The following is a 21013-nucleotide window of genomic DNA, read 5'->3' as shown; positions in this document are numbered from 1 at the left end:
CCTATGTTTCGCGTCTATACACGACTGGACGCTAATGGCAAATTTCGATTCGATTCACATATGGCAGGTCTCTCAGACAGCATCATCTCGAGCAGGGAATTTATACGCATCCTACGCCCGGCGGGCTACTGCCTCGATCGGACGCCTTGGACACATCATGCTTATGGATTTTGCAATATCAGCCACGCCACGCGATCCCAATCTGTTCGCCATCCTTTTCGCGATTCCAACTCGGTTCACTCATTTCAAGACCTCGAATTGGATGGCGAAGATACCTAAGGCCGATCAAAAAGTAAAATACATAGTATTTCACATTGCCTTCTATAAGAGTTGCATGAATGGTTTTCCCGATCTCAGCTGAAGTGAAACATTCTGCAGAGGATAGCTACATTGTGTTGGGAATCAACTATTCAGGTTCGCATGGCACTTTCGAAGCCAATACAAAATTCGGAAAAGGGGTGGACTGATCAGACGTGGCCAAAATCAGAAATGTTAATATTTTGTTTTTGCGCTATCGATGAGAGGTCTTACATATGCTCCTTGTATTACGGAGAGTTATCATTTACACTCATTCGTTTAATTCACATGAAATTCTATGCTTCTACATTGGCGATCTCATCCAAGTCCCATGTAGAATCACTGGAATACGATGTGACATGCTTCGACCTTTCTGCCATACACCAGGAGACACCAATGTTGAGACTCTTTCTTTGGTCATTTCCTTGAGTTATAGTTGTTTTCATATGCTCTCTCCGGACTATCAGATACGCTGAGGATGAACTGTCGCAATCTCGGCAACATTGTACGAATGTATGCTTTTTTCTTTTAATAATACGCAGGCTTCTTTCTTCTTTACTTTACTTTACTTTAATTTAATTACCTAATGCTAATGACTTGGAATTGTGATATATCTTATAAGTCGGGGGCTAGGACAACAGACGCTGTTGCTGTGTAGACTGGGCTAGGTGTCGGCGACTTCGTTATATGGCGGTAGCCTTAAATTAGGGTTCGCGCTCAAAAATAGATAAATATACGACGAAGAATTCTGGGCGTTTTATGTACTTCTTTCTTTCTTCTCTACTCCGTTGAACCAAGTGCTATATGTACACTAACGATGCCATGTATGTCTGCGCCCAGCAACAAAGAAAAATCAACCATGGCCTTGAGTACTATAACCCCCCTTAGCCATATAGTAGCGTCTGACTCGAAGCCTATCCTTTTGAAGCTCTCGTTTCATCTATCTCGTCACACCTCGTAGCATTACTCCTATGAGCCGTATGCCACTTGGCCCATCGGCTTGTCTTCGGTTATGCCGGGGGCCATTAAGTTGTTATCTGGGTTGCCTGTCGCCTTGGCGACTGAACACCTTGCCATCGTTGGTGAACTGTATTGCGTGTTAGCGATATGCATGGACGTTGACATAGGGGGAGATACTGACCTCCTAGAGATAACATCTGTGAAATAGAAGTCTTGAATGACCTTCTTAAGTGGCGTGTTTGTGGGCTTGGCGCCCTTGTTCTGGTCTACTAATTGCACCTTGCTCAATGACTTCATCGATGTGGGCTCGACAATATCGTATGAAGCAAGCGCCGGGCTAATTTCGACCATCCTTTCTCTTAATTGGGCGACATCGTCATATGGTAGAGGAGCTCCGAAGAACTCGCTGATTGCTCGGATGATCTTCCAATCTGTTCGGGCGGCGCCTGGAAGTGATGTGGCGGCACGAGTCATTTGAGCTCGACCCTCTGTGTTGATATATGTACCGGCCTTCTCGGTGTAAGCGGCACCGGGTAGGACGATGTCGGCGATCTGGGCACCACGGTCACCATGGTGGCCCTGGTAGACGACGAAGGCGTCCTTAGGGATATCAGCATCAGCAAATTCATCGGCGCCAAGGAGCCAGATAAACTTGGGTTTAGCCTGAGCGACTTCAGGAGAGGGTGTTGTGAATCCAACCTCGAAAGCACCTGCTCTTGAGGCGGCTCTTTGTAGAATGTTGAATCCGTTGTGCTCTTCAGTCAAGAAGTTCGCAGCATTCTTCTCGACGAAGGAACCGATAAGCTCATAGAAAGCCTTGGCATCGGGGTGATCCGTTACACCAGAGCCAACGACGATCATCGGCTTTTTGGCTGATTGAAGCTTCTTGCCGAAATCACCAGAGAGCGCTTTCTTCAATGCCGCAAAGTCTGTACCGAGGTTCTCAAATTCAAAGGTTGATTCAAATGGTTCGCCCACAACACCAACCTCTAGATCTGATCTTAGCCATTGCTTTCGGATACGAGCATTTAGACCGGCAGCTTCGTGTCTTGGGTTGGTGCCGACGAGTAGCAGGGCGTCAACCTCTTCAACAGCAAGGATCTTAGAGTTGAAGAGATAGTTTGATCGGACATCAATACCATGGGCGAGAGGCTGGCTTCCTGAGGGTGTGTCAATAGCTAGATTGTCGGATCCGAGCTTATTGGCCAAGTCCTTCATGGCAACTAGAGACTCAACCTCGGTTAATTCACCAGCGATGACCTTAAATTCATTGCCCGTAGGTGCGAGCTGCTGGTAGGCGGCGGCAATCTCTGTCAGTGCTTGCTCCCAAGGTGCTGGTTCGAATTTGCCCTCTCGTCGTACTAGCGGCATAGTCAATCTCTGGGTCTTTAAGCCATCGCAAGCGAATCGGGTCTTATCGTTGATCCATTCTTCGTTAACGTCATCATTTAACCGGGGAATGACTCGCATGACCTCTAGGCCACGAGAGTCGACGCGAATAGCAGATCCTAGACCATCGAGCACATCAATTGACTCGGTCTTCTTTAGTTCCCAGGGGCGAGCTCGGAAGGCGTATGGCTTTGATGTGAGGGCTCCGACGGGGCAAAGGTCGATGACGTTGCCCGACATCTCGGAGTCTAGGTTCTTTTCTAAGTATGTTCCAATCTGAATATCGTTTCCTCGTCCGAACGAACCCATCTCGGGGGCACCGGCTATGTCGTTTGCGAACCGAATACATCTCGTACAGTGGATACATCTGTTCATTGACGTCTTAATTAAGGGTCCAATATTTTTATCCTCTACCGCTCGCTTGCCACCAATCTCATGAAATCTGCCCCTATCGGCACCGTATCGCATAGATTGATCTTGAAGATCACATTCACCACCCTGATCACAGATAGGGCAATCTAACGGGTGGTTTGCTAGGAGGAATTCCATCACTCCCTCTCGGGCTTTGTGTGTAAGCGGCGAATTTGTTTTCACCACCATACCGGGTTGTACAGGCCATGCGCAAGAGGCGACGGGTTTCGGTGCTCGTTCGACTTCGACTAGACACATACGGCAGTTTCCGGCTATCATCAACTTCCTGTCCCACTTTGTTAGCAGCCGTGATGTTTGCGGGGTGAATTATACGGGATCGATTGTACTCATGGTAGCAATATCTACATATATAATGTTAGCAACGGTCTCTCTACGTATCTTAAATATTGCAGATGTTCGGTAAACTAACCTAGGGACGGTGCTGCCGGCCTTTTCACAGGCTTGAATTAAAGCTGAGCCAGCTGCGGGCTTAATTAGTAAATGCGTTCGGGTACATGGCAAGGCCCGGCAATAGGTCTATACCTTCAATAGACACCTTCTTTCCATCTATGAAAATGTTAGGAATCACTTTAGAGGGTCCGACTGCGATTATAAAGTGAATGTGCTCACCAATTGTAAGCTCCACCTCTGCCGGCCGTTGAGGTGTCGCAGAAAAAGCTCTGGAGGATCTGGCGGCTTGTCGGCCAGTCCGCCAAGCCGAACGAGCTAGAGATTGTCGAAGCATCGTGTCGTCTCGACGGAATTAGGTGATTACGGAGAAGGAGAAGAGTAGGATTCAGGTCGGAGGGCGGGGGTGGTCAATTGGGAGGGCCGTTCAAAATGTTGACGTCTTTCTTGTGAGGTGCTTGGTCGGGAATAATTGGATGTTCTCCAAGTGGCGCTAGTGCGATTAATCGCGATTATTTCAGCATCTCTCTGATTGGTTATAGCTATGGATATTCCTGCCCGATTTTTAAGGCATGGACTGAGGTCACACAAATATACGTATTTCTTAGTAATGGCCTCAACCTGCGCAATTTGCTAACTTAGTGCGACGCTTTGACCAGAAAAAGAGTGGACCCAAGATTCTCTGAGATCGCTTAATTTGAATTTTTGAAAATCTTCTCCTCTGCTTCTTCTTTCCTTTCCTCACAAATTGTACTGGGCATATATCGTAGGCGAGCTTGAGCAAGCTTCTAGATTTTCTAGATTCTCGTTATAATCGAGTCCTCCTCTATCATATGCTCTAGAGAAAATTATTGACGCCGATTTGGAAGCATGTGAGAGTTTTCGAATCTCGAGGATCGCTGCCTCTTACCGCCGGCCGTTACATATAAATGTTAGACTCACGTATACATAGACTCGAATCCGGATCTGAGAAATATCAAATACCAAATATCTTAATATCATATTATTATACATATACTTCACGTTGATATACTGCTATATTATGCCGTTAACTTGTCTTGTTCTCGATGCCGCCAACGTCAACGATTCCAGATAATATTCATTAACAATAGCTGACTTACAGCGTAGGTACGAAGCCAAGGTCTGTTGGCTGAACGCCATGTCCGATTTTGGACTACGAACGCCATGTGCGAGAAATGGTCATAGCGTCTTTGGATAACAATTTTTCTCCCTTCCTAGGCTTTTCTCAGCATCACGTCGCGTGATGATCGTCCTCTGCACCGAATATCATCGTATTCCTTCGTTTTACGATCAATTCCTCGCAAACGTAGTCCTTACGAGCTATCACTTCTGCATTGCCTTCCGTCGACCTCTCGAGTGGCGGTAATCTCCTCTTGTTAGACCAAATGGACGACGACAACGACTATGGTGGACACCGGCTTAATCCCAATTGCCAACGCGTTGACCTATCTCGAATTACCACCAGAGAATTGGTTTACCATGTCGCTTCGTCCATCGCCGGCCTTCGCAATGACTACCCCGACAGATTCGAGCAACTAGAGCAAGTCGTGCAGGGAGAGTCCAATGACTGGAAGGAAATATTGGAAGATATCGGGAAGAATCTCGAGTTTTTACAATCAACCCTCGATGATTGTCAGGAAGGTCAAGAAGGCGCGGACGGGGTCAAGGCACTTCTCCGCATAGTAGAGGACCATATCACCGATATGCAAACGGACCAAGATCGGCTCTTACACGCCATAGTCGAATTCGCGAGTGCCAACCAATCCCGAGTTGAGAGTATGAATGATTCCGTATCCGCTCAAATGAGTGCTCTGCGCGCCGAGGTTCAGGCATTGCGTAGAACCATAAGCCAAACACCTCGGTTTCCTCAATTTAGGAGACTGCCGGCTGAAGTCCGATTTATGATTTGGGATTTGGCACTCCCACGGCGGATGGTAGGCCTCAAGGAAAGTTTTGGCAACGACACAGAAGAATTCGATAATCCCCGATATGAATTCATATCGAAATTACCGCCGCCCTCCGTTGCCCAGGTCTGTCGGGAATCTCGGGCTATAGCATGTCAAAGTGGCAGGCTTGTGTCGATCAGAAATTCTCCGGTATATTTGCCATCCTGTCTTAGAGTACAATGGACGTGGTTCGACTCAAGTCGAGATAGTCTCTTCTTTCGGCTCTCCATGAGTGGCTATAGCCTCCACCCTATAAGGGACCTGACCAGCCGCGCTCAGCACGTCACCATAGATTATGAAACATTCGACGATGATGTTTACAATTTCTTCGAGAGTTTATTCACCCCGAGTTCCTTCCCGCAGCTGAAGACTATCGATATTGTGGGAGAAACATACACCCAACCTGAGCGAAGCGACCCGGTTTTGGAGTCTCGAGTATTTACACGTGACTGCAACCATCCTATTTCTATCGAGAAGCATAATCAATCTGTCAAAAAAGCTTTTCTGAGAAAGTTAAAGACAAACCACTCCTCTGATGATGTCGACCAACTTGAGAGATTCTTAGAAGCTAAGGGGAATACAGACGGCTTGCCACACGATAATATTCACTATGACACTCAGGCCTGGCACGACCGCCTAAAACAATTACACGACAGATGGCTCATTAATCAATATGAAGGTGGCGCCTCGGGCGGCGACGTGAATGGGGGGAGAACAACGTCGGTCAGAGTCAACGAGAAGGAAAAGGTTGGGCCGTCCTACGATTGGCTTGTCATGATGAATCTGAAAATACCTACTATCCGACGCGTGGCTCTACTTCGCCTGAGGGGGGATGGTTGGAATATTATGTAGTCGGGGGACAATATTTGGCTATGTGTTTCTTTGTTTCGTATTGTCGTCTTGCTTTATTTTAGGATTTTTGGGGAGTTGTTATGATGGGTTCACGTAACGGAGAATAGGGGTTGCAATATTGGTACTTGATGGTGCGAGATTTACGAATTTTTTGGTTGCTTTCACGGTACAACAGAAAACTGGGTCATACTATCAAGCTCCTTCGAAGTAGAACTCGATTGTCCTTAATTTCTATTCATATAATATTATGTATACGAGTTGATGAATTCCAATATTGATATTCAAGACTACAGTACCACAGTTTATGATTTAGTGATGTTATACTTTAAAGAGCTGTATCTAAGGGCACGATACCTAATATGCGTGACATGCTCGATTAGTTAACGCTTGACAACATCAGGAAGCTATCGAAGTAAATTTTGTGTTTGCTTGTGATGTTAGCACGGGTGTATGATTCTGCAGCTCCCAAGCTCTCAAACGACGCCGCCAATTAAACCAATCATCGGATTTCCCCAAAATCTCCACAGGTAACATCCCCACATTCGCCTAGCTACTAGCGGCAAGCTAGTGCAAAAAGCTAATATGAATACCAGTAAGCGGCTGACCAACAATGAACAATGTCTTACTCTTCTGAGCCGACAATGAAGTCATCTGGTTTGGTGGTCTAGTGGTATGATTCTCGCTTAGGGAAAACCTAAAGCTGATATGCGAGAGGTCCCGGGTTCAATCCCCGGCCAAACCCTTTTGTTTTTGCCAGTTGATATTTATCTTATGTTAATTCATTTTTACTATCATGATTGATTTATGGCGCCTCAAGTCGGAAGGTCTGACTGACTCAATTGAGGTTTATTATTTTTTTTTTTTGGCTTGTATTTCTTTTGTTTCACGGAAACTTTATCCAAAAGTGGGGTGCGACAGCTTCTATACGCTGTACAAATGAATATTCGGGGCTTCTTCTTTTCTTTTTCGTACAGAACAGCGCTAAACTAAAGTCCCTAAAACATTTTAAGGCTACGAGATGCTCTAGGGAAACAGTTTGATGGCCTTATCCTCAAACATTGACATCCATGGATGATTGTACATACGTATGTTGACTCCCTACGTTTCTATTTTTTCTCCGGTATCTAGGACTTTCAAGGTCATGTAACATACCCAAGCAGCCAGGCGGCAGACAGCTAGACTTTTCTCGTGGGCGGTAGGGCGGTAAGTACCTACTGTTAGGATTCATTGATAATTTGATGTCTCATTTCGGCGCTGACCAATTCGCGCAGTTTGCAAGTGGACAAGTGGACCGCCCAGCCAATATTTGCCGGGGTTAGGGAGTCCTGACTTACATGGGACATTTAATAAGGCAAAGAGTCACGCTGCATATCTGCATATTCCAGAATAAAATTTACAAATTCTCAAGTCGAAGTAGATCGTTTGCCATTCAAGTTAAATTGTCGAATAACTCTATTTATGAATATTTCGAACACGATGAGAATGGATATACTGATCTATATACCTTAGGTAATATATCGAAGTTGCATCAAAAGCTTCATTGACTTCATGTCCAAGTTTACAGCACCTATGCGGCTACACACATAGACGCACAAAGCAAATAAAAGCTAGCAGCCAAGCCTTTTACCGTCTCGTCTACCGGGGGAGCTTAGCCGATGTTGCAGTCCCGAGACCCCTGACCGAGGCCTAGGCTAGGCTCTGTATGTCCTAATGCATCACAGTCATGTCGTTGCTAGACCTATTAGGGGGCGTCTGAACTTCCTATAAAATGAACCGTCAGCCCTTGAGATCCCACGATGGTGTTGATTCTTTTTAGTTCGTGTGCGCGAGTCAAGACGACGGTATCCAACCTTTTTGCTACCGAACCCGTGTTCAGATCGATCAGATCTCTCCAACTGATTACATTCTTTTAACAAACACTATCAACATCATGCTTACCAAAACCGCCATCCTGGCTGCGGCCCTTAGCGCTACCGCTTCCGCGCAATTGCGATCTCCCGCTCTTCTTGCGCGCGCTACCCGCACCCTCGAGACTGCTTCCAAGCCCGAGTCCACGGAATCCTCCTCTCCCGAGTGCTTGTCGCGCATCCAGTCCTGGACCGCGGCCTTCCCGACGCCCGCCCCTGCGCTCGAGGACGCCCTCGATGATGCCGACAACTCCGAATCCGGGGTCGGCGCTGAGGGTCTCGAGGGCCTCTGCGACTTCGCTGCCGAGATACCCGCCAGCGTTACCGCCGCTTTCACCAGCTACAACTTGGAGATGTACTCGTACCTGTCTGCCCAGAGCTCCAACCTACTGGTTCTAGCTACCAGCTGCTCCACCGATATGGGCGCCGAACCCTCCGTCATCACGAGCCAGCTAGGCGAGCTTCTCAACATGTACTCGAGCTTTTCGGCGGGTGCTTGCGGAACTATTACTGCCACGGCATCTGCTACCAGCGCGTCTGCGACTAAGTCCGCTAGCAAGTCTGGTCTTACGAGCGTTGTTTCTAACACCGGCTCTGTTACTGCTGCTGCTGAGACTTCGAGCACCGGATCGTCGGCGTCGTCGTCGGCATCCGGCTCCGCTGCTACTACTTCAGGAAGCAGCGCGAACGCATCGACATCGCCCACTGTGTCGCAGAACGCTGGACCCAGGGAGACTGGTATGCTTGCCGCTGCTGCCATCGCTATGGGTGTTCTCGGCGCTGCTGTCGTGTTGTAGGCTGATTATATATATAAATTAATAAATTGTGATACAATTAATATAATACAAGTTTATGTTGTGTTACGTTTTGTGAAGTTCTGGCTATGTTTCTGTGATTTGATGATTTCTCCTAGTTATTTTACCCGTAACTCTGTTTTTATTTGGTATTTGGAACGATGGAGCACTATTCTCCTTCATTAAGAATATGGCTTCACTGCAGCTTATTCTACATTTGAATTTGTCAAAGCAGCCTTCGTGACCGACTCTTAGCACCAATTCCTTTTTTTCGCGGGGATGAAGACATCTCGGAATTGAGAGGACATGGGATGGAAATGCCACGCCGCAATGTCGGGTCCTTCCCGCAGGGGCTCCGCGTAGACGACACCTGCATTTTCTAAAACAAGAAGGTCAGCCCTGGAGACGGCCTGGGTCCAATTGTCATAGTGTCGGATATGACACCCCTATCACGGCAGCCGACATAAATAGGGGAAAACGGGGTAACTATTTCTACAGTACCCCTTCCCGATTTTCGTCGGCCACATACTATGGACGACAACTTATTAAACAACATTATATTCCGTTAAATGCGAATGTCATAAAAGCGCACATTTACTGCCATTTTCGCTAAATGCTAAATGTGTTTAAAGGGGACTCTTGTTGCAGTTGGATTTGGTTACGCATGCGACGTCAGATAATCTAGATCCTCACCGGTTCAGATTCCCTCGCCTCTTAGTGGAGAGTCAGCAATACCCCGGAATTTCACATCTGAGATGGATAAACATGCATTGCAACGTCTAATCGGGTATAGTTTACGATGTAGCCACCGAAGCAGATATCCAACTCCAACGTATTGACGTCTCGATGAGCATAACCTATAAGCTACGCTGTGACGTAAACGCTTAGTGGGAAATATCATAGCTACAGTAGGTAGCGACCGATACCGATGTTAATTGGTGTTGAGTCTGGGCTCTTTTCCCATCGGAGCCCTAGCATGATCCGCACGACTAAACTCCTACCAAAGGAAATAGATATAAATAATGAAAGAAATATCTCGCTTTCTTGCAAAGTCAGGAATCAATGCATTATATTCTATCATAGATCCTGCTCTCTAGTTCTACGTTATGAATATGGGTTTCCTTAGGTATATCTCACTTGCCATCGCTGGTGTAACACTATGCGTCGCCCAGAATAACGGAGCAAAACCGAATATCGTCCTTATCTTCACAGATGATCAGGATCTTCATCTTGGGTCCGTAGACCATATGCCTATCCTCCAGAAGGAACTTATCGAGAAGGGCACACAGTTCACCAACCACTACGCGACCGTTGCTCTGTGCTGCCCTAGCCGCGCCTCTCTATTGAGAGGGCAGGCGGCACATAATACGAATGTGACGCATGTCGACGCACCCGGTGGCAACTATCAAAAATTCATGGTATCAGAAGAGAATGAAGATTATCTTCCTCATTGGCTTGTGTCAGCTGGATATAACGCGGAATGTGAGCACCTAGCCAGGTGTTTTGAATAGAAAGAGATGTGGGCTAATATTAGTAGATTTGGGAAAATTCATGAATGGATACACCAGAGCAACATACATGAATGCTCCAAAGGGGTGGACATATACTGACTTACTCGTACGTTGTATCATACTGCAGAGGCCTATAAACCTTAGCTAATGTGACTTACCTGGCAGGTTGACCCGTTTACCTCTATGAATACAACAATGTCGTGATGTCCCAGAACGGGCAAACTCCCATCCACTATAAAGGCTTCCACCAGCTTGATGTGATACGAACTAAAGCGTGGGTATCACCGTATATATCGTGTGGTGATATAATGAGCTGACAATAATTAGACTCGATCGGATCGACCACTTGTCAGCAGAAAACAAGCCATTTTATCTAACGATAGCTCCCTCGACCCCCCATATTGAAGCGGATAGCTTGCTACCTACACCCCAAACAAGACACAAAGGAAGTGCTCAAGGCCTGCAAGTCTCAAGAGACGGTAATTGGAACCCAAGCGACGAGAGCCAGGCCCAGAAACCATCGTGGTTGAAAGAGCTTGCATCCATAGGCCCGTTGATAGCCGACAGCATTGATGCCCACTACAGAGCTCGGATTGCGGTCCTTCAGGGGGTCGACGAAATAATTCAGGATGTGGTTGATCGTCTTGATAAGCATGGTATCTTGGACAATACTTACATCATTTATACTAGCGATAATGGATACCACCTTGGAAATCACCGAGTCGCTGCTGGGAAGTCGCTTCCATATCGCGAAGACACTAACATGCCGCTCATAATCCGCGGACCACAAGTAAAAGCAGGCGCAACATCTGACGCGCCGAGTGCCCATTATGATTTCCCACCCACATTCTTGGATATTGCTGGCGTCAAGTCTGCAGACCTCCCGCCTTTCCTCGATGGCCAGAGTCGTCTCAGCAATTGGCATAACCCACAGACCGCGTTACCAACCTGTCCCTTTAACGGTACACAAGAGGTCATCAATGTGGAATTCTGGGGCGGTGCCGGTATCGAGTCGCTATTGCAAGAAAAACCGTATAACATCGGAAACAACAGCTACAAGACCTTGCGCATCGCCGGCGCAGAAAAGGGGTATCTATACTCGAAATGGTGCACGAACGAGGAAGAGCTGTACGACACGACAGCGGACCCGTATGAGCTTCAAAACCTGGCGAAAGACCCTAAGGACGAATCAATCAAGCAACTCCTAAACCGCCTCAATGCTCTTCTCTTAGCGACTAAATCTTGCGCCGACGCAACATGTCGCAACCCGTGGAAACTGCTACAACCAGAAGAAGGGCGTTGGGGGATTATAGTTGACGACGACACCTCACTAACCATCAGATGTCTCGACCAAGCCATGGATCCAAAATACGACGCCCACTTCAACGACACCACCATCTTCCCGCGCGTCGCGTTCCAGGAGTGTATGGAGTACCAATACATCGATAACGAGGGCCCTTACCTGCCTAAGGACCCGGGGCTAGGGATGAAGTACCGCAAGCCTACTGATAATTACTATGACCCTAGCGTCAAGATCGCTGCGCCGGTGATTCGGAACCTGGTGGATCAGGGGGGTCCGGAACAGAGAAATGTGACGCTGGCTCAGATCATGGAGATGTCTGTGGTGTTGACGCAGGCGCAGATGGGACTGGCTGGCTGAGCATTGTATCGTTCTCTTGAATTTGTATTATGCTGGCTTGGTTAGAAGCAGCTTTATTAGAATAGATCGTACTTAGATGCTAGGTAGGTAGGTAGGTAGGTATAAGATAGAGCCTCGAATTCGAGCGCCGGATTAAAATCGATCGAACGTAAAGATTTATAAAGGGAAAGGTTGTATCTCTAAGTTACTGGGCGACGATTTAGGGGAAGTAGTGTTAAAGTTAGAGTGCGGGAGCCCCTGAATTTTAGGGGCTATATGCCTAGCTCTTGGGTCCACGCATTTTCCACGCGACGCTTAGCGCGCTGTAACCCCGCACCTAATCATCCACAGCACAGGTTCAGGCCAAATATTTGGACTATGCGCTGGCGCCCAGGTGCATCCATTCCAGGTTATCCCTCTTCCAACCGCGCGGATTTTTCTACAGTGGCCAAGCTCCCTAGAAAGGCTGAAATCATAGCGGCTATCCGCTGGAATTTAGCGGATAGATCACTATCAAGTTTCGCTGGCGGTCCAAAATTTTGTTCCGAACCACTCCAGGCTCAGTTCTTTCACAGCCCATTCTTCGATATTAACAATTATATACATCTGATATTTTTACATTTTACTAACATGATATATTTTCCATATATACGAACTTTCAAATATACATTCCACATCACATCGTAATAACCAAAACTCCATTCTTATTATTGCAGAACAAACTGCTGCTTATGCGACTTATGCAAAACGCTCGTATCCAAAACCTCACCCGTCGAAGACCTGATGAAATCGACCTGCATATTACTTGTGTCTAAGAAGCTGATTTTCGCGTAGCTGAAATCGTCTGCGTATGCGAACGAGTTAAACGACACGTTGCTGCCGACGGCGCTCAGGCCTTCGATGTTACCCGCGCCGCCGGCGACGATGTACATAGGCGCGGTCGGGTCGTTCATCCCCTTCGGGTCTACGGTGTTGTTGTAGACTGGCTGGAATCGCTGCGAGTTGTGCACGTGGCCGAAGATCGCGAGGTCGACACCGTATTTGTTGAAGAGCGGCTCGAAGGCGGATTGGCACGGCGTGCAGCCGTCTCCGCCGGTCGTGTACCAGGGTCGGTGGCCGCCGACTACGAGCCATGGTGTTACTGTGCGGTCGACTGAGGCTAGGTCCGCTTCTAGGAAATCAAGTTGTTGGTTATCGATGCCGAAGGGTCCGCTATTGAGATGAGCTGAGCCACCTGGCGCATCGGGGGCATCGTCGAAGTCCGTTTCTGTGTTGATCATTGTAAAATGCAGCATGCCGTACTCGAAGGAGTACCAGAAGGGCGGCTTAGCGAGTAATTGCGCTTTATTTGCGTTGACCTTCGCAGCTTGGACCCGCGACTGCGATGGGAATGCGGTGGACATGGTGTCGCCGAAACGCGTCATGAAGTCCGTGAAATTCTTCTGGCCGGCGGGGCACAGACCAGTCGTAAAGGGTATCTCCTGACAGGCCGCCTCGTGGTTACCGGGGCTGGCCATGTACGCCTTGCGGCCGGAGATCGGGGAGAGCTGGTTGTAGAATTCCTCCAGGATGGCCTGGAATGCGTCCTCGCCATCGAATAGGTTCTTGGGCTTGAGATACCAGTCATCGGCGTATGCGAAATCACCAGGATGCACGACAAATTCGTAGTCATCGACGGTGTTGGCAAGAGCGCTGATGGTGGTATGATTTAGTGACGGATCAATGGTGGGAATTATGTCCCGTTTGGTCTGGTCCATTTTAATGGTGTATCCGTCGGCGCCATAGACGCCCATGTCGATCACGGCGTTCATAGCAAAGGGGGTTGTGTCACCAGCCACTCGCGGACTGAGAAAGTGATCAACGCTGGAATTTGTCGATACTATCTTGTAGTAGTAAGTGGTGGCTGGCGCCAAATTTGTGAGAGTGACCGCATTGGAGTAAGTACGAGACGTCGAATAGGTGACTGAGTTATTCGAGCAAGCCTCCAAGTTGAGTGCATTGCTAGATGTACCATACTGAACACATGGCTTGCCTAGCTTCTCGTAGGTGTTCCAGCCGACAGAGATGGCTACCGAAGAGGCGTCATATTAGCACTGCGATGATTGAGCGCAATTTATAACGCCGCTAACTCACCATTGGGACCACTGACAGCAAGCCGCTGCTGAACTGGAGTTGTCAAGTCAGTAGGTATCGCCGGATAACTGACGGCAGCAAAAACAGAAGCAGCCAAGATCGGCAAACTCTTCACGGAGGCGAATAAGTACGCCATCGTACTTACAGAGTTCCTACAAGGGAATAAAGCGCCAAGTCCTGAGGCTTACATCCTTACCTAGAGATTCGCGATCTACCAAGATCCAAGGTATTTATAATGCAGCTATTCTATCTGGCTGACGAGTAACAGGTCCACGTGCGATATCATATGCAAAAATGGGCTGTAAATGGTCTGTCAGAATGCCAGTGTAGTGTCAGAGTAGTGGAGGGATCGCCAATCAGGGAAATTGTATTTTCAATGTTGCATGGGGCGGACGGGGAACGGTCCATTTCCGCATTACTGGAGGTAACTGGTGCGAGCTGGTGTGAACTCGTGGGTCGGACGATTGGTCGATAAAGTATCGAAGCTTCGAAGCGGCAGCAGCCGGAGCTAAGCTCACCTACGACCGCGTTTTCCGGCATTATTGTGCCGCGGGGATTGCTTGAAAAGGAAGGAACCTTTCTCGGTGAGAATGAGCTACGAATTATATTAGCTTGAGCATCGTTACGGCTTGCATTAGTTATGTGACGGATCGAATTTCGATATTTGGAGAAAAAGCAAAAAAATGTTCAGCGCGACGAATGATCGACATGAATATATCCCAAAGTATGCGGTTCGCCTTGACTAATTCGTAAGCATGTCTTAGCTCGGACTCTAGAGATAAACGGTCTGATATGGTAGCTCAATCTCACCTATAACCTCGGATTCGTTAGATAATCACAAGCAGCAAGATGATAGTATATTCTTAGTACTGCCCCATTGCCTAGGTAAATGTTAAGGTGGTGAAGAAGATAAGCCCTTTCAACCAATGAGCCCGAGGTTATAGGTCAGTTTTACCTAAGTCAGCTCCTTTTATGCGGCCTTATAATGACATGCGTATTCAACTCAACAGTCTGATGTTCTTCAATTCGTGAAGTCGAATTTTTGCTCTGTTGATAAGATCCATCCATGGATAGGTAGCTAATCTGACAGTCTATCCGGGTCATAGGGCTACTACTTCGGCATACAGGGGCGCTCAGACTAATTGGATTCTCAGAGCAACGTCAATTTCTCTTTAACATAAGAAGGATGTTGAGTAAAGCATAAATTGATGGAAATGACCCGAGTGTTTGATCTTGACGTAGTACCTGCAGCCCCCCACATGAGGCTGGAAATAGGTAGGTAGCACAAGACAGGCTAGTGTCTTGGACCACCAATTAGCTCTTGCTAGATACACCCATTTAAGGCTGTCGCCCCTAATCTATATTTTGTAACTTGTTTGCTGGTCTTGGCAATGACCTCCAACACGATTGACGCCTATACAAAAATCCAGACAATTAGACCAGATATCTCAAAAACAATAAAGAATCCATCGATAGTTCAGGTCATGTAAAATAGTTTTCGGATAAGAAGTTTTAACCTCTGGGGGAAATATACGAAATAGAAAATTGAATAGGAAGAATCACACTTTGATCATGTTGTCATTCCAGAAATTTAATTGAAACTGACATACCCAGTACTCAACCATATGAATAGACAAATTGACGATTTGACACGAAGAAAAAAGAAGCCAAACATAATTGAACATAGTTAGTGTTTGTATGATGTTCGAGACTCACTGTACGAAGTTTAGAGGGAGTAAAAAAGAAAAGGGAAAGAAATAGATAATTTGGCCGGCGAAGGAATCGAACCTCCCGATGCACCACACGAGGAAACAAGAGCAATAGCAATGGCATCTACAGGTGAAGCCATCTCGCCAAGCCGGCCTTTCCTTCTGTCTGACTTTCCCTATTAGGTTGAAATTCCTTTTTTTATCCTGCCTTATACTCAAGCTTTTCAACGCATTGGCCATTTACACATATGAAAAGTATTGCCGATTGGATGGGATTATGTAAGTAAAGACTTATAGGGTGGATCGTGTTTACCTAGCATTAGTATACTGTGTGCTACTGCACTGTGGACTGAAGTCACGAGTTAGACATCGATTGAGTCTTTCCCTACGTAAAAAAGTACCTAGGTAGGTTTGTCTCAATTATATCAATGATGTCATATGTCTTACAAGAAAGGCAACAGCTATGAAATGACCTAAAAGGTTTGAGTTGTTATGATGTTAGGAGTTGCGAGTGAGTATACACCTAGTAGTTTCCTAAGTTATGTGTTAGTTTTCAGGGTTCAACTGTAGGTATTGACCTGTTATGATGGAAAGAGGACTAATTTTGAATGTATTATATACCAGGTACAGGTTGTCCGCTTGGGACTTAAGAATATGGAATCAATACTAGGTATAACGAGGAACATCAAATAGGAGCAGATATATGATTTTTCTCTGCTCATCAAGATACATCGATCCCCCCTGTTCCGAGCTTAGATAAGCTCATACTTCGTGCCTCCAAAAATAGGGGCCATGCAGCCCGGCATCTCCTTCTCAATCGCAACCTTGAATCTCCACCCTGTGCAATGTCCCGGCATTAGCACCTTCGGTTCCAACGCCTTCAAATCCTCCAGCGACTTTTGCAACTTCTCAGGTGCGCCATCCGCTAAATGGTACCCGCCCACAACGGTATATAGGGGAACACCACCCCCCAACTCCATCGCGTGGCGCGAGACATTAACCACGCCAGCATGGCTACACCCCGTGAAAACAACAAGCCCCTTCCCTTTCAAATTACACATAACCAGCCTCTCATCCATAATCAACTCATCCGTCTCCCACCCCTTTTTCTCACTAAACCTCACACCCCCACGAATCCCACCCTCATACGCCGTCCGCCGCGGAATCTCCCCCGAGACCAAAAACATGTCGTCAAGCACCGTATGCGCCTCCGCGCTCTTAAAAACCTCCGCACCCGCGTCTTCGATCTCAGAAAAACTCGGGTCCGCCTCCAGCGCAATAATCTCATGCGCCCTGATCCCCCTGAAATCCGGACGTTCGGGATGTAAATCCACGACCACTTTCCCTTTCTCTTCGCTTGTAGCTGTAGCAGCCTTAGCCCCCTCAACCATCCTCACCGCACCCAGCAACCCCCCCGAATGATCCCGATGCCAATGCGACAGCACAATCCTCTCCACCTTCGCCACATCCAGCCCCAACCTCCGCGCATTGCGCTCCCAAACCGCCTCCTCCGGTCCCGTGTCGAATAACAACGTGTGTTCCTTCCCGTCCTTACTCACGGTTATTAAGAGCGATAGCCCGTGCGCCCCGCAACACAGCGTGTCCATCCGCATCTGCAGCTTTGCGCCTCCGGGTTGTGCAGATGCGGGGAGGGGCGTTAGAGGAGCGCCGAGGAAGGATTGAGCGTGTTTTATGGAGGGGTGCGGGGACGGCGAAATTTGGTCGATTTCGTCGTTGACGATGGCGTGGATTGTTAGGGTGTCTACTTCGGTGAGTTGGGGCGGCATGGTGGGTGGAATACGCTGTTTGCTAAGGTATGTTTGTATTGTCTCTTGTGTGTTGTTGAATGAGTTGATGAAGTTCCACATACTATTTATTCCGTATGCCTGGCTCAGCCCTTTATATATAAGTGAGTCGTCATATATGTTAACGACATGCGATTGTCGTATAGTCATGTTGATATTCCCATATTAGATCCGAACCACATATGCGAACCCGAACCCGATGTTCGCGGAGGGCTTAGGTCTTACGTGGACTTATCCAACTTCGGTTTTAACGGCCAGCAGTATGTAACCCCGGCTGATCTTGAGTTTCAAAGGAGGTTTCTCCAATTTTTCAAAATTTCAATCTTGATAATAATCGGCGAACAGTGAAGCCCGTGGATGCGGTTTCTCCGGCCCCCACGAGTCTTGGACGGCATTTATGCCGTGCCAAGGTTGCCTCATTATGCACCTAGTTTAGTTAGCTGTGACTCAAGAGCATACTTAGGTACTTATTACCTATACGTTATTATAGCTGATACTCCCAATTTCACAATTAACGCCGATGGTTTGAAAAGAGAGGAATGGGTTCGAACTCCCGGTATTATCTGCACTATTCAGCTACGTATGTACAATCGTCCTTCACCACCCACTCCACCGTGTCACTTTTCGGACCAGTCACGCCAGGTAAAGGTATTGAAACCCCTTTTCGCTAGAATGAGTAACTCAAGCATCCTTGTGTGACAGGATAGACTGCCCCTCAGCGGCGACAGCAGCGCCAAAAGTCGTGTTCGAAGTCTGGTTGACCAAGCCCAAAGACAAAACAAAGCCATACTTCCAGCTATCAGCTCCGGCAGCGACAGCAGGGGGGTCGATATCCTTGCGGGAGTCCTTGATTTCGGTAGTGTTAACTCCGAACAGCTCGTCTCTCTTGTTCACGAAGTCAGGGGTAATCTGGTCGTCTCCGGTGTAGCCCATAACAAGCTCTGGGATGCCGATGGGGTACGTGGAGTTCTGCTGGTCGTAGCGCCAGGTGTGGAATGTCTTTCCGTAAGTTCCAACCACTGTAGAGCAGATGGTCAGCAAATGTAACGGCTTTGAGCGAGCTCGAAAAATACTTACAGACGTCCTTCATGATGGTGTGGTCAACGGAATCCGGCAGGCCGGGCTCGATGAGGAATCCGCTGGTGATTTCGTAGACATGACTATGCCACATTTGGCGCTCTGAACCCAATTAGTTACTCGTCTCACATCTGATAGGTTTTGATTTATCACCTTCGTAGTCCAAGGTCTCAAACGCATCCTTCGTGATAATGTATTCGATTCCAGCCAAGCGCGCGGGAGTCGTGTTGGTGTTGTACACGGCGCATTGCAAAGTATCGCTCGCAATGATAACGCAATAATGGTTGGCAGAAATCTCCCAGTCGCTGTGTCCCGAGACGAAGTGGAATCCGTTCAGGAATAACACGGTACCTTCAGGGCCATAGTGACCGAAAGGAAGCGCTGCTGACACAGCCATGGGAAGGAGAGCCAGGGCAGCGGAAAATGCGCGACTAAGTTGCGAATACATGGCGAAGATTGCGAATTTAGGACGACTAGAAGAACGACTGAGGAACTCGAGGCTGTTTAGTCTGGCGATTCAAACGAAACAATCCAGAGAAGCTGCGTGAGAAACCATCCTTATATAGGCCAAAAACACCAGAAACCCGTCACATTTTCCCGTCGAGATTTGCAAATGCGTTTTTTTCATCTCCCCCGCCGGGAATCGGTAATAGAAGGGGGACAAGGCGTCCTCCACAGCATCATCCCGCCGAGCATGGTGACTTCGCGAATGGAGAGGACAGAAAAAAAAGTTCGCATGAACTCATCGTCTTGGCTTGCTATAACGCTGCATCGTATCGCTCCGAGATCCTTGCTTGGGAGCACATCTTCTCTCATTTTTCATTTACAATCTGCCCACGATACGGGTCCACAGCGAGAGGCGACTCCGTAATTTCGACAGTAGTTCGCGAGTAGACTGCAACGAAGGAGCATGGGCTCAGGCCACCGTCGATTACCCAAATAGTCGCCCCGCAGTGGTCGCCTAGTTCGTCGAACCGGTTCTCCCCGCTCGTCCCCGTCAGCGTCGAGGTCGCCGATTACAAAATTTGCCCCTAAGGATCAGACTTGACGTTCTCCGAACCAAGATCCCGTAGATCCCGTCGCCCGCCAGCCACCCGTCGCGGGCCGCCAACTAGTTCCATTTTTCTCGACGCCACACCAATGAAAAATCGTCACGATAGCCGACGCCCGATACCCTCATGAGCCCTATCGACGGCTTCCTGATGGTCCCACACTTGAGCAAGTTTGTCAGCACGTGCCCTCCAACTCCCCGTCAAGTCTCCGTCAGTCGTCGTAAGTCTCCATTCGCCCCTGCCATCGCGCTGCGCGAAGTTGCTAGGGACTGTCGTTAGGATAGCAGGGGGAGCTTCGTCGGGTGCGTTACATCATCTCTAGCAAAATCACCATTTTCCGAAAATTGGCGGAAAATGGCGAGAAAAAACGCTGAGAAAACGGGACGAGTTGGTATAGGAAGATGAAGTCTCAATAGTCGGAAGAGAAGTTAAGAATAACTTAAAGATGGAAGAGGAAGATGACCATAGATATAGTGTGTCGTGGACGTCGATAGCATCGAGCACGCCATCACCCCTGTCCATCCCTATTTCCTATTTGAGTCTTGTAAAGCTCTGGAATATCAGCGGGTCCTAATTGCCGAGTTGAGTGCCAATGGATTCTCATGGGTCCGCTTCGATTACAACGCTGGTGAACTTCTATTTTATATTAAAGAGAATGACCCAGGTAGATCTTATTATAACGATACCCGATGCATTGGACCTGTCCGCTGCGCTGACGGGTATTTTGGCCGACTGCCGGGTTGGGTGACGGCTCTCTAATTGAACTGGAAGATAATACGCATCTATCTAATAGTAGTAGGTAGGGAACTGCTCAGGCCCATACCATATACTTTAACAGGTTACAACGTTAGAAGATAGAATATTGAGTCAATGTTCATTTACGCGCACTTAGTATTATTTCTCCACGTTATGAATCCTTATTAGACACCTTCAGGTTGATAGCAGCACAGGTTCAATTCTCTGTAGTCGACTATTGACCTGTAGTCAACGAGTAGACATCTTGCCTTCTATCGGCCGTCTATCCTTAAAACACAATCCCCCAACTCCGGAAACTTCAAAAACATAAATACCCGAACTCCTAACCTTCAACCCTCCCTTTCAC

At 47.7% G+C, this 21013-nt stretch overlaps 7 protein-coding genes and 1 non-coding gene across 8 annotated transcripts; 4 read left to right on the top strand and 4 right to left on the bottom strand.

The window, feature by feature from the left end:
* Positions 1–1034: 1034 nt before the first annotated feature.
* GGS22DRAFT_164345 (NADH-ubiquinone oxidoreductase 78 kDa subunit mitochondrial precursor) lies at positions 1035–3948 on the bottom strand. The gene is made up of 6 exons (XM_047961522.1): positions 3688–3948; positions 3601–3624; positions 3488–3539; positions 3405–3419; positions 1439–3343; positions 1035–1384 (listed from the first exon to the last, which is right to left on the bottom strand). The coding sequence occupies exons 1-6, from the start codon at positions 3800–3802 to the stop codon at positions 1267–1269; spliced, it is 2229 nt and encodes a 742-aa protein (XP_047818622.1). The 5' UTR covers positions 3803–3948; the 3' UTR covers positions 1035–1266.
* Positions 3949–4176: 228 nt separating this feature from the next.
* Positions 4177–6569, top strand: GGS22DRAFT_164343 (uncharacterized protein). The gene has a single exon (XM_047961521.1). The coding sequence runs from the start codon at positions 4872–4874 to the stop codon at positions 6282–6284; it is 1413 nt and encodes a 470-aa protein (XP_047818621.1). The 5' UTR covers positions 4177–4871; the 3' UTR covers positions 6285–6569.
* A 368-nt stretch (positions 6570–6937) lies between these two features.
* On the top strand, positions 6938–7026 carry GGS22DRAFT_t73. Its single transcript has one exon. It is a non-coding gene; the product is annotated as a tRNA-Pro (tRNA).
* Positions 7027–8043: 1017 nt separating this feature from the next.
* Positions 8044–9054, top strand: GGS22DRAFT_164341 (uncharacterized protein). The gene has a single exon (XM_047961520.1). It carries the CDS (start codon positions 8215–8217, stop codon positions 8986–8988), a length of 774 nt encoding a protein of 257 aa, XP_047818620.1. The 5' UTR covers positions 8044–8214; the 3' UTR covers positions 8989–9054.
* Positions 9055–10097: 1043 nt separating this feature from the next.
* GGS22DRAFT_188994 (arylsulfatase) lies at positions 10098–12156 on the top strand (the record flags this gene model as incomplete). The annotated part of the gene is made up of 4 exons (XM_047964788.1): positions 10098–10467; positions 10523–10602; positions 10709–10770; positions 10824–12156. The coding sequence occupies 4 exons, from the start codon at positions 10098–10100 to the stop codon at positions 12154–12156; spliced, it is 1845 nt and encodes a 614-aa protein (XP_047818619.1).
* A 156-nt stretch (positions 12157–12312) lies between these two features.
* On the bottom strand, positions 12313–14462 carry GGS22DRAFT_164338 (putative acid phosphatase). Its single transcript, XM_047961519.1, has 2 exons — positions 14269–14462; positions 12313–14203 (listed from the first exon to the last, which is right to left on the bottom strand). Exons 1-2 carry the CDS (start codon positions 14402–14404, stop codon positions 12843–12845), a joined length of 1497 nt encoding a protein of 498 aa, XP_047818618.1. The 5' UTR covers positions 14405–14462; the 3' UTR covers positions 12313–12842.
* Positions 14463–16554: 2092 nt separating this feature from the next.
* On the bottom strand, positions 16555–18104 carry GGS22DRAFT_164336 (Metallo-hydrolase/oxidoreductase). The gene has a single exon (XM_047961518.1). It carries the CDS (start codon positions 17930–17932, stop codon positions 16730–16732), a length of 1203 nt encoding a protein of 400 aa, XP_047818617.1. The 5' UTR covers positions 17933–18104; the 3' UTR covers positions 16555–16729.
* A 16-nt stretch (positions 18105–18120) lies between these two features.
* On the bottom strand, positions 18121–19395 carry GGS22DRAFT_146832 (DUF1264-domain-containing protein). Its single transcript, XM_047958916.1, has 4 exons — positions 19013–19395; positions 18860–18961; positions 18257–18801; positions 18121–18209 (listed from the first exon to the last, which is right to left on the bottom strand). Exons 1-3 carry the CDS (start codon positions 19305–19307, stop codon positions 18464–18466), a joined length of 735 nt encoding a protein of 244 aa, XP_047818616.1. The 5' UTR covers positions 19308–19395; the 3' UTR covers positions 18121–18209; positions 18257–18463.
* Between the last annotated feature and the right edge of the window lie 1618 nt (positions 19396–21013).

This window comes from Annulohypoxylon maeteangense (assembly GCF_022496945.1).
Source record: "Annulohypoxylon maeteangense strain CBS 123835 unplaced genomic scaffold GGS22scaffold_9, whole genome shotgun sequence".
NCBI lineage: Eukaryota > Fungi > Ascomycota > Sordariomycetes > Xylariales > Hypoxylaceae > Annulohypoxylon > Annulohypoxylon maeteangense.
Note: the sequence above shows the minus strand (reverse complement) of the source record. Positions and strands in the feature narration are given on the sequence as shown.